The sequence below is a fragment of the Acanthamoeba castellanii genome (assembly GCF_000313135.1).
Source record: "Acanthamoeba castellanii str. Neff unplaced genomic scaffold scf7180000084612, whole genome shotgun sequence".
Lineage (NCBI taxonomy): Eukaryota > Discosea > Longamoebia > Acanthamoebidae > Acanthamoeba > Acanthamoeba castellanii.
The window spans coordinates 143,951-155,176 of NW_004457342.1; the positions used below are offsets into that span (position 1 = coordinate 143,951).

The following is an 11,226-nucleotide window of genomic DNA, read 5'->3' on the forward strand; positions in this document are numbered from 1 at the left end:
GGAGGAAAAAACGTTTTCCCTATGCTTTTCCTTTTTTGGTCCACCGCACGCACCACCGCACACGCACACACGCGCAGAGGCGTGCCAAACTTGCAAGAGCCAACATGTTTATTGCAGCCATGGCCCTGGGTGGCTGGTGCCAAGGGGGGAGAGAGAGATTACTGCGGTGGGCGCTGCTGCTGCAGGCCGGCAAGATTCTGCATCTGCACCAGCTGCTGCAACTGAGCCAGAATCGCCTGCGCCTGTGCCTGCGGGTCCGCTCCTGTAGAACGTTCACATTGGCCACCACAACGTCATCGTGGTCAGCAGAGTGAACGTCAAACATCAAACATGGAAGGGGGTATGATTCGCCGGCTTCTGTGTACCTGGCTGGGCCTGAGGAGCCTGTGGTTGCTGGGGCCAGGCCTGGGCCTGGGGCGCCGGTGCTCCGTAGCCGGGCGCTGCGGCGGGAACGGCCGGAGCGTAGGGGTTGTAGGGCGCCTGGGCCGCCGGAACCCCGTAGGGCGAGTAGGCCTGCTGCTGCGGCTGCTGCGGCTGACCGTAGGGCGCCGGGGGCTGGGGCGTATAGGCCCCGGGGGCGGCCTGCTGCGCGTAGTAGGGCGCAGGGGCTGGCGCAGGCTGCTGGCCGTAGGGCGCCTGGGGCGCGGCGTAAGCTCCGCCGCCGCCGCCGCCATAGCCGCCTCGTCCACCACCGCCGTAACCGCCCCGTCCACCACCGCCGTCGTATCTGTCCCGGCCGTAGTTGTCTCTGCCGTAGTTGTCTCGGTTGCTATAGCGATCGTTGTCTCTTCCGCCACCGCCGTATCGATCGCCGTCTCCGCCACCGTAGCGGTCGCCGCCGCCATATCGATCGCCTCCGCTGTAACCGCCGCCGCCTTGCCCCCATCGCCGCCGCCGCCGCCGCCGCCGCCGTATCGATCGCCGTCTCCGCCACCGTAGCGGTCGCCGCCATATCGATCGCCGCCGCCCCCACCGTATCGGCCGCCTCGGCCGCCTTGGTAGTTGTCCCTGCCTCCACCACCGCCGTATCCGCCGCGCTGGTAATCGCCGCCACGATCGTTCTCGTACGAGCGCCGAGGTGGCCGGTCATAGTGGCCTCCGCCTTGGTAGCCCTGGTAGCCGCCTCTTCCGCCACCTCCCTGGGGGTTGTTGCCGAGCAGGCCCGGGTCCGAGGGTGTGCGCTGGTGATGGCCCATCACCCGCCCGACTCCCTCCCTACTGATCTGCATCTGCCTGCGGTCGGAGAGGTCCTCCTCGGTGAGGATCGGGGCCGGCATCGTGACGTCTGCGGCGCGCGCGCGTCGGGGTTTAGTGTCCATTAAGTGTTCATGTGGCTAACATGAAGGTGCAGGGTGTGCGTACTGGGGAGGAGCTTGGCCGGGAAGACGTAGTCCTTGGGCACGGCCGGGTAGTGGTAAAAGGCGCAGTAGGACTGGTTGTTCTTCACGTCGGGCATCACGTTCAGCGGACTTTGGATCGTGCCGCCGATGGGCGTCGAGAACTTCTCCGTGCGCGAGAGGAACCCGGTCAGCCCTCCCGAGAGGTCCGCCGGAATGGGCAGCTTCTTGCCTGCAGGCATTGAATGGAAAAACTACCGGTGAGCTCCCAATTCCATTCACAGCCCAGGCTGGCTTCATTTGCTAAAGATAAGTACCCATGTGCTCGATAGGCTCCTGGTCGTTCGAGGGAACAGCCGACTTGGTCTCTTCCTGCGGGGTAGCGCTCAAGTAGGCGACACTGTCTCCCTCCGCGGGGGTGGCAGCGGCCGGCGCCAAGGAGTCGTCCTCCAGAGCCTTGAAGGTCGACGCGAGCGGATGGGAGGCGTGCACGAAGATCAAGTGGTTCCCGAGCTTGTTGCGCTCCTGCTCCTCGGCCGAGAAGTGCGGTTCGCACTCCTTCATGACCTCCTTCAATCGGTTCTCATCGATGAAGGGCAGGAGAGCCACCGCTTGCCAAGCCCTGAAAAAAGAAAACAAAGGTCAAGAGACGTCAGGAAATGACTGCTTTGCGGTGGTAAGACGCTTGACTTCGTACCAGCGCTTGCCGTTCATGTCGAGGGCGAAATCGTTGGGGTAGAAGTCGATGATGGGCGACTGAGGATGGCGCATCATGACCTGGCACTTCATGGGCAGACAGGTACCGGACTCAGCCGGCAACACGCCCATCAGCTGCTCAAAGGGCTTGAACGGTTTTCCTACACGACACACACGACCCGCCACACACACACAACCAGAAGTGAGCGTTCTCTCCGGAGGAACTCGGACGCAAGCATGGTGTGTTACCAAGTTCGTGCTTGGGGGACTCGTCGTCGATGAGAGTCATGTCGTCGGCGAAGGGAGCGTAGTGGAAGGGATAAAACCAGCCCCACGACGAACAGCCCTAAGAAAAAGAAAGAGGAATGAATGAATGAACAAATTGCCACCGAAATGGAGCAGGTCCTGGGCAAACGCCTTACCTGGTAATAGTATCTCAGCACCCAGACAAGGCCTTCCGTGTACTCCATGGCCACCTTCTTGATGAACTCCTTGTCGGTAATCTCGACATCGAACTTGAGCCTGTTTAACACACAATCGGTCAGTGTGATTGGGTAGGCCGTGGCGCCTTTGAGGAAAAGCTAGCTATCGCCGTACTTGTAATATCGCTCCTTCCAGCCGGGGTCACCCAGACGCACGTCGTCCGGTATCTCTGGCTCCTCTTCATCGGGGTCGCGGGGTTTGCCTTGGGCGGCGATGGCAGTCTTGTAGGCAGCGCTGGCCGATTGGATCTCGGCTGGTGGCTTCTTCTCCGTAACCATTTCCGTTTCCGTTTGCGTGGTGCCGTCGTCATCGCCGAAGAGCTGCTTCTTGAGGGCAGCGGCAGCATCGAGGTTGGAGGGCGTGATGAGCTCCTCCTTGCCTGCCTGCTGAACCACAGCCTTGGATGGCGACTCCTCCTATGATGATCATAGTAGGAATGGGTTTTTTTAATAAAGCAATCCTCGCGCAGGCCTGGCGAAAACGCGTACCTCGAAGTGCTTGGCTCGTTTGCCTCCTGTGTTGGCCTCCTGGTCCTTCGGGTTGGCGATGAAGTTCTCCAGATCCTCTCTCTGCCGCTTTCTTCGCTCCCGGCCCCGTCTTCGGTTCTCCTTGGCCCTTTGCTCTTTCCTTCTTCGCTCCACGAGAATGGAGTCCTCGAGCCGGCCGACCTCCTCCATGAGCACCTTGACTGTTATATTGACACGGCGAAGAATTAGCAATTGCATCGTAACGCATTTAACTGACACATAATGCAAGCAAGGGGTGTCGCACCTCTGCGCAGGTCGACTTCACCGTCGTGTGTGAGGTAGCCGCCCAGGGTGGGCAATATCCGCTTGTAGATTCGCACCAGCATGTCGATGGCGTTCTCTCTGATCTCAAGCGTAGGCAGGTGAGGCAGGAAATCGTTACCCACGAAGAAGCACATGAAAACGAAGTCGTCGATGATTCGCTCCAGGTCGAACTCGAACGGCAGCTGTTGAGCCTACACGCATGAAACCGAGGGAATCGAGCGATCGATCAGTCAATCAATCGATGATTCATTTCTACCGCATGCACCGCGGTGCGAGTGGAGGACGTACTTGCGAGGGCTTCAGATCTCTTGTCAAGTACTCTCTGAGTACGGAGACGTAAAGAAATTGGAACGGCTTTCTGATGGCCGCCTTGGTGTCGGTATCGTTACCCTTCTCCTTCGCCTTGCCCTGGCAGTCGCTTGCAAGATGGCCTGCACCACACACACACACACACACACACACACACACACACACACAAACGATCAGGGAGCAAGGGATTAAGTATTGATGCTCATCGCTCGAGGTCAAAAAGAGAGAGTGAAGATGCGCATACCTGGCTGGCCACAGATGAAGCAATTGTTTTCGTTTGCTTGCATGACGATCTCTCGAAGAATGAAGAAGTGGGGCTCGTGGGTGGCGAGAGCCAACATGATCAGATCGGCGTCCTGTGTGTGGCGAATCGTAAGGGGGGAAAGGCGGGTAAGTAGGGATGTGGGGGAAGCAATGCGGAGAGCAAGCGATGATGATAAGATACCAATCCGTAGAGGACGTGCGAAGTGTTCGGCTCGTACTCGGGCTGAGAACGCTGATATCGAATGTAGTCCATGATCTTGTGCTCGCCCTCTCCAGGTACGCTGGCGTCGGACAGGATCACCTTGATCTGAATGCAAGAAGAAGAAGAAGAAGAAGAAGAAGAAGAAGAAGAAGACACGAATTGGCATTGTTCAAGTCTGAAGGCAACCGAAAGCAAGCGCGAGCTCGTTTCGCAGGAGAACGTACGCCTTTCCACCCGGGATCGGTAAGCAGGCGCTCTTTGATGTAGTATTGGAGCGACTGTGCCACCTTGGCCATGAAAGGCGTGCCAGGCGTGATAGTGTTTGAGTCGAACTGAGGAAGAGAAGTGAAGAGAAGAAGAAAGGAAAGCGGGAAGTGAGAAAGGCGAGTCGTTGTGTGGAGTGCATCAAGGGGTGAGGAGGCGCGCACGTGAGGCTTGTCCTCCTTCGGAGGGATCTCCTTGCCCATGCGGATCATCTCCTGCACGATCTCCGCCTCCTTCTCAGCCTTCTCCTTGCTCTCCTTGATGGCCTTGAAACGACGCGAGCGCTGCTGGTTCATCTTCGCACGCGGGGCCACACCGTCTTTACTCACATGGCACAACACAAAGATGCACTGACACGTGAGCTCTCCCTCTTCCCAGAGCTACGTGTAGGTGCCTTAGGGTCGTGGTACCGATGGCCATGAACAAGACCTTGCGCGGCCGCACCATGGCGAAAAGACGATCGATGTACTCGAAGATGGCGACCATCATCTCCTCTTCATTTGCAGGGGCGGGCTGAGAGGAAAGGCCCATCAGTAAATCAGTCGAAATTTAAAAAGGCTTGGAAATTAGCCGCTCAGATGAAGCGCTACGAGGTTGTGAATTGGTACTTTGTCTTCAGGATGGGCACATGGATGAATGATACCATTCATATCGAGGTAGAGATTATCGAACTCGCGCCCATTGGGATTGGGTTCACTTGTGTCGGTGGGCACCTCCACCCCATCTACCTCCTCGAATTTCTCTATCACATCGACAATAATTTTGGGATACTTGCGTGCCAGCCAGCGGAAGAAAGCGGGAACTCCCATTTTGAGGCTGCGAGATCACACAACAATGAAAATGACGGCCTGAAGACTGATTGAACGTCGCAATCTCCTCTCCTTGCTGCCTTGTTCTTGTGCTGTAACGTTCTTGTGCGGCCGCAGTTTTGCGGTACTGCACGCTTCGTGCACGGCTTGAGCCAGGAAAAAGTGAGGAATTGGGCCACAGAATTTGTCAAAGGAAATGATAATTGAAACAAAAGAATAAAAATAAAAGAGATAAGTCGAGGTTCGAAACTGTTTGTCGGGAGGACACCCTCTGCTTCTTCGGTTGTGCAATCAAATCAATTTAGTAAAGGATGCTCGATTCACAAGACGATCTGCAGGTTCTTAGCCACTTTTCAAAGAAGCAAATAAATGCTATTACTAATCTGTGTAACGTTGGCCAATTTGACCCTTCCATTACCAGGGTTCACTGGACGGACACAACGAAGGCAAGCGCCTCTTGGACGGCCACGCTGGAGGGACCAGTGGTACGCACCAATATCACGGTGCCGTGAGTTTCAACACTTGGGCTATGGCCTTCTGACGCAGTTACGACGATAGGCGTCGATTCGGAGATCAAACACAGGCGCAGGACTCGCTCGGCGCGGGCTCAGAGCACCGGATGTACGCTCTACTCGCTCCTTCCAAGTGATGATAGTTGCGTCACTGATATGCGTGCGGTCAGCTGGCGGAGGCATCGCGCTCACATGGGAAGACGTGTGCTATTCCTTTGCGCCCAAGCGGTCTCTCCTGGGTACCCAGTCACAGTGCCACCAACAGCTTTCTTTGCGCTCCTTCTGATCAGCCATCTCACCATCATTGGGTGGTCCTTCCCTGTAGCTTGCATGAAGAAGCCCACTCCCGAGGAAGAGCGAGCGCAGAAGCTGATCCTGAACCACGTCTCCGGTGCTGTCCTGCCCGGGCAGTTGCTTGCCATCATGGGTGCCTCAGGTGCGCCAAAGCGTATTTCCTCGATTTCGCTCAGTAAGTAGTCAAACCTCTAAATCGCGCGCGCGCGCGCGCGTGTGTGAATTGGGCAGGGAGCGGCAAGACCACGCTGCTCGATGTACTCGCTGGTCGACAGAAGACGGGCACCCTCACCGGGCGCATCCTCGTCAACGGGCAACGGCGCGATAAATATTACAAGCGACAGAGCGGCTATGTCACTCAGGTATTCTTCTTGAATCCCCATCGTATGAAACCCCGTGGCAATGCAAGACCACACACTCAGTTCTGACTTTGCGCGTGTGGCTGAACAGGACGACTGTCTGAAAGAGCGTCTCACCGTGTATGAGACGTTCATGTTCTACGCGCACCTGCGCCTGCCCTCACATCTCACCATGGCCGAGCGTAGGGAGAGGGTACGCGCATTGCCCCTCTGTCGATGTCATGCCGACGCTGCTTGTCCGAACCCCGTCTTTCCCAGGTGGAGCGAGTGATCGAAGAGCTGGGCCTGGAGAAGGTGCGCGACTCCAAAGTGGGCGGCCAATTCGTTCGTGGTATCTCCGGCGGCGAAAGGAAGCGCGTTTCCATCGGCTGCGAACTCATCACCGACCCCAGTGCGTCGCGCTAACCCACCCACCCACCCACCACCGACACCGCGACGTTGCCTCCAGCCTGACCCTCTGGTTCGCGCCAGGCCTGATATTTTTGGATGAACCTACCACCGGCCTGGACAGCTACAACTCGCTCGGTGTCATGGATCGCCTCTCTGCGCTCGCTGGGCACGGCAGGGCCGTCGTATGCACCATTCACCAGGTTGAACCCACCCCTTCCACTACTGCAGTAGTGACAAGAGCAGGGCGAGCTGACAAGTTTTTCTTTGTTTTTGTTTTGTTTGGATTCCACACATTAGCCCCGCTCGACGATCTTCCACAACGTGGACCAGCTTATGATCCTGTCGCGTGGGGACGTGGTCTACTTCGGGCCAGCCAAACACGCCGTGACCTACTTCGCCGGCCTCCACTTCCACATCCGGCCGTTCATCAACCCCGCCGACTTCTTGCGTACGCTTTATGATCATAGCCGTTTGATGTTGTGCACACCCCTGCTGCTGACGATGAGCCGTCATCGTGGGCGACTTGTCGGTCGTCAGTTGATGTGGTCATCCAAAACCAGGAGCGATACGAGCGCGCACAGAAGAAGCTTCAGCCCTCTTCCAGCCTGCTCGACGCTGAATCCGGGTACAGGCTCACTACGCGTGGCACACCGTTTCCAACAATCTTCACTGATCACGATTCTCTAATTGTCTGCAGACTGAGTGTGGGACCCACTACTACCAGCTCCACCCTCGATTTCGCCCTGGCCAAGTCGCCCGCCTACTACATCGCCCGAAAGCCTCGGCAGGTAGGCAGCCTAAGACTTGTGAAATGATACCGAGACTCGTGATGTTGCTTATGACGTCTGTGTCGCGTGAAGTTCGACTCGGACGAAGACGACGGCGACGACGACAACAAGCTGATGAACGACGACGGTCTGGGCGACGACTACTCGCTCGACATGGCTGAGGCCTACCGCTCTTCGCTTCTCGGCAAGGCGATGACCACCATTCAGGAGGTGAAGGATAAGAGTGAGCGGGGCGAGCTTGCTGTCGACGAGAGCTTGAAGCAGGAGTACGCCTCGAGCTGGCTCAAGCAGTTCTTCGTCCTGAGCTTCCGCAACCTACGCGATCTTGGCCGCAACCCCATGGTACGCATCAGACACGCACGACACGCACGACACGACACGACACTTGCGGATCGCACACATGTGTGCGATGGCGGGGGACAGCCGACCACGCTCACACAGAATTTCTCACGACTGTCGTCTGCCTGTAGTCGACGTATGTGTTGGTCATCCAGACGCTGTTCATGGGCCTTCTCATGGGTTCCATCTACTTCGACCTCGGTCTGGATCAGTCATCTATTCAGGTGCGTGGCCACCCCCTCATTCCTTCAGTAGCCGTCATCCCCCCCCCCTTCCTTACATTCCACGCTGTACGTGTGGCTACCACAATAGAACCGACTGGGCGCGCTCTTCTTCGTGGTGACCAACCAGTCCTTCAGCATGATCTCCGCCCTCAACCTGTGTACGTTCTTCCCTCTTCTTTTCCGCAGACATCAACTGGCATGGTCAGCGAACCAACGAATCTTTGCTTGCCTCTCTCAGTCCTGCAAGAGCGGGACGTGTTTAATCGCGAGAGGGCGGCTGGCGTCTATTCCACCTCGGCCTACTTCGTTGCCAAGAACCTTGTACACTCCCACCCACCCCCTGCCCAGTCAGTCGGTTTTTTTTTGGTCCACGCACTCACCTGTGACTCCTCCATGTGCGCGGCAATGCTGCCAGACCGACTTCCCCTTCCAATGCGTCATGCCGATACTCTTCAGCGCTGTCGCGTGCGATGCTTACCTCCTCCGGCGTTAGCCATGCGTTGCGTTGCGTTGTGTGCGCAAGTGCTCGGTGTCAAGGCTAACGCTCCGGCTTGCGTGCAGGTACTGGATGTGCGGCTTTCAGGCAACGATCGAAAACTTTGGAGTCTACACGCTGACGGTCGTGACGTTTGCCTCGGTGGCGGCCTCGCTCTACCTGTTCATTGGCACCCTGTCGCCCAACGCCGTCGTTGCCACCATCCTCTCGCCCGTCACCACCGTTCTCTTCCTCATGTTTGGCGGTGCGCTCGTTCGCCCATCTCTGTGCTGTCTCTCCTTGTCGTGCGAGACTCACACACCGCACACACACACGCACACACCGCACATGCGAGCAGGCTTCTACATCAACCTGGACAACATTCCCGTGTACTACACCTGGCTCTACTACGTGTCCTACTTCCGCTACGCCTACGAGGTCCTCGTCACAAACGAGCTGGAGGGCCTCAAGTTCTCCTGCCTGCCCAGCGATCCCGCCTGTATTCCCACCGGTACGTCGTCGTCGTCATCACATTACGTTCGCTTCTCCTTCAGTGATCATGGCCTCTGATGATGTGCAACATCTTTACTCGCAGGCGAGGTGCAGCTGCAGCGCTTGGGGATGGCGAACATCGAAATATGGGAGAACATCGGCATCCTGGCATCTATGATCCTGGGCTATCGTCTCCTGGCCTACGTCTGCCTCCGCTTCCTCTACAAGGAAAAGAGATAAATCGTTAGTTATCTATTTTATTTCTTTATTTTTTAAAACAAATTCGAGCTTGCGCATTGGGTGAAATGGAACAGAGAAATGAACAAGGAGGGGCAGTACTGTAAGATGATGAGGGGAAGGGAGCCAGAAGCTCGGCACGTACCTCGGGAAACGAGTGGAGCTTGAGAGAATGTCAATCATGGAGCGGTGGACAGCAGATGATGTGATTGAAGAGATTAAGGACCAATGGAAGGCCCATTTCGACGGGCTCGCCGTTGTGAATAGCCTCAGTTGGCGGGCGGAGAGCCAGGGCGCAGGACGCTTCAAGGTGCGGATCTTTGGCACCGTGCAGTGCGAGCAATCCGACTTCGATCTCTTCATCGAGCACCTCAAGAAGGAGATCCCGTGCCTGGCCGCGGCCGGTGCCATCCAATCCAAGGCCAAATGCGTTGCGCCCCGAGCCTCCAAGACCAGCAAGCACAAGAAGGCCGCCCTGCCCAACTACCAGAAGACCAAGAAGAAGGAGAAGCCCAAGAGATCCAATTCGGCCGCGCCCTGGCGCAAGCCCGCGCACGATTTCGAAAGCCGTGTAGAGGAAGGCGAAGATGTAGGTGAAGAAGAAGAAGAAGTCGAGCACGGCGTGCCCGACGACACCACCGAGGTGCACGAAGATCCCGCCTCCATCTCTCTCAAGGTGCAAGCGCTGGCGGAGCTGGTGCGCGGGGCCAGGCACCTGGTGGTCTACACGGGCGCGGGCGTGTCGACGGCGGCCAACATCCCCGACTTCCGCGGGCCGCAGGGCGTGTGGACGCTGATGGACCAGGGCCTCGAGGCCGAGGGCATCCCGCTCGAGGCGGCCGTGCCCACCTACACCCACATGGCGCTGGTCGCCCTGCAGGAGCGTGGGGTGCTCCGGCACCTGGTCAGCCAGAACGTCGACGGCCTGCACCTGCGATCAGGCATCACCAAGGACAACGTACATCCATCACCACCCGACCCACACACGCTCACTCGTTTTGTGGTTTCTCTGCACTCACGCACACGATCGCACACGCACACGACCGCACACGCACACGCACGACCGCACACGCACGCAGTTGTCGGAGCTGCACGGGAACTGCTACGTGGAGATCTGCGACTCGTGCGGCGCGGAGTACTTTCGTGACTTTGATGTGGTGGACAATGCCGGGGACGAGAGGGAGCCCTACGACGACCACTGCACGGGCCGACGGTGCGAGAAGCCCGACTGCTACCACGGCCAACTGAGTACGCCACCCTACTTCTTTTCATGGATGATGATGATGATGATGATGATGATGATGATGATGATGATGATGATGATGATGATGATGATGATGAGCATAACTCATGATGTGGTCTGATTAGGGGACAACATCATCAACTTTGGCGAGCAGCTGCCGCGGCCGGTGCTGGTCAACGCGCAGGACCACAGCCGCAAGGCTGACGTGGTGATCGCCATCGGCACCAGCCTCCGGGTGGAGCCCGCCGCCAGCCTGGTAAGCACCAAGCTTGGCCCATCATCTCCCCGCCTCCGTGTGACCTGCGCACTCACGACACGCACACACGACACGACACACACGACACACACGACACACAGCCGTTGAAGAGCGTGAAGCGCGGAGGGAAGCTGGCGATCATCAATTTGCAGAAGACTCCCTACGACTCCTCGGCCCACCTGCGCATCTTTGCGCACTGCGACCATGTCATGCAACTGCTCATGCAGACCCTGGGTACTGTACTTTGCTTTGTTAACTGTGGGTCTGTCATGTGGGTCGTGTGTGTCGTGCGTCGTGCGTGTCGTGCGTGTCGTGCGTGTTGTGTCGTGACCTTGACCGTTCACAGAGTACTCACCTTCTCTCTGTGTGTGCGTGTGATCGTGTTGGCAGGCGTCGACGTCCCCCGGCCCGAATGAACCGAAATCTGTTTTCAGGGCCTTCACGAGAGCACAAAGCACCCCA

At 57.6% G+C, this 11,226-nt stretch overlaps 3 protein-coding genes across 3 annotated transcripts; 2 read left to right on the forward strand and 1 right to left on the reverse strand.

Annotated features, from left to right (window-relative positions):
- Positions 1–19: 19 nt before the first annotated feature.
- On the reverse strand, positions 20–4,642 carry ACA1_076790 (exoribonuclease, putative; the record flags this gene model as incomplete). The annotated part of the gene is made up of 15 exons (XM_004335791.1): positions 20–262; positions 366–1,285; positions 1,363–1,569; positions 1,655–1,959; positions 2,035–2,194; positions 2,283–2,379; positions 2,456–2,555; positions 2,631–2,899; positions 3,005–3,204; positions 3,288–3,498; positions 3,596–3,738; positions 3,861–3,972; positions 4,062–4,187; positions 4,307–4,414; positions 4,511–4,642. The coding sequence occupies 15 exons, from the start codon at positions 4,640–4,642 to the stop codon at positions 20–22; spliced, it is 3,333 nt and encodes a 1,110-aa protein (XP_004335839.1).
- An 824-nt stretch (positions 4,643–5,466) lies between these two features.
- On the forward strand, positions 5,467–9,268 carry ACA1_076800 (ABC2 type transporter; the record flags this gene model as incomplete). Its single annotated transcript, XM_004335792.1, has 19 exons — positions 5,467–5,493; positions 5,577–5,640; positions 5,702–5,776; positions 5,838–5,906; positions 5,993–6,103; positions 6,193–6,323; positions 6,412–6,513; positions 6,579–6,711; positions 6,792–6,892; positions 7,008–7,158; positions 7,248–7,335; positions 7,408–7,498; positions 7,571–7,840; positions 7,969–8,061; positions 8,150–8,219; positions 8,300–8,382; positions 8,645–8,801; positions 8,895–9,047; positions 9,132–9,268. 19 exons carry the CDS (start codon positions 5,467–5,469, stop codon positions 9,266–9,268), a joined length of 2,106 nt encoding a protein of 701 aa, XP_004335840.1.
- A 178-nt stretch (positions 9,269–9,446) lies between these two features.
- ACA1_076810 (transcriptional regulator, Sir2, putative) lies at positions 9,447–11,180 on the forward strand (the record flags this gene model as incomplete). Its single annotated transcript, XM_004335793.1, has 5 exons — positions 9,447–10,223; positions 10,345–10,513; positions 10,634–10,764; positions 10,866–10,998; positions 11,155–11,180. The coding sequence occupies 5 exons, from the start codon at positions 9,447–9,449 to the stop codon at positions 11,178–11,180; spliced, it is 1,236 nt and encodes a 411-aa protein (XP_004335841.1).
- Positions 11,181–11,226: the final 46 nt, after the last annotated feature.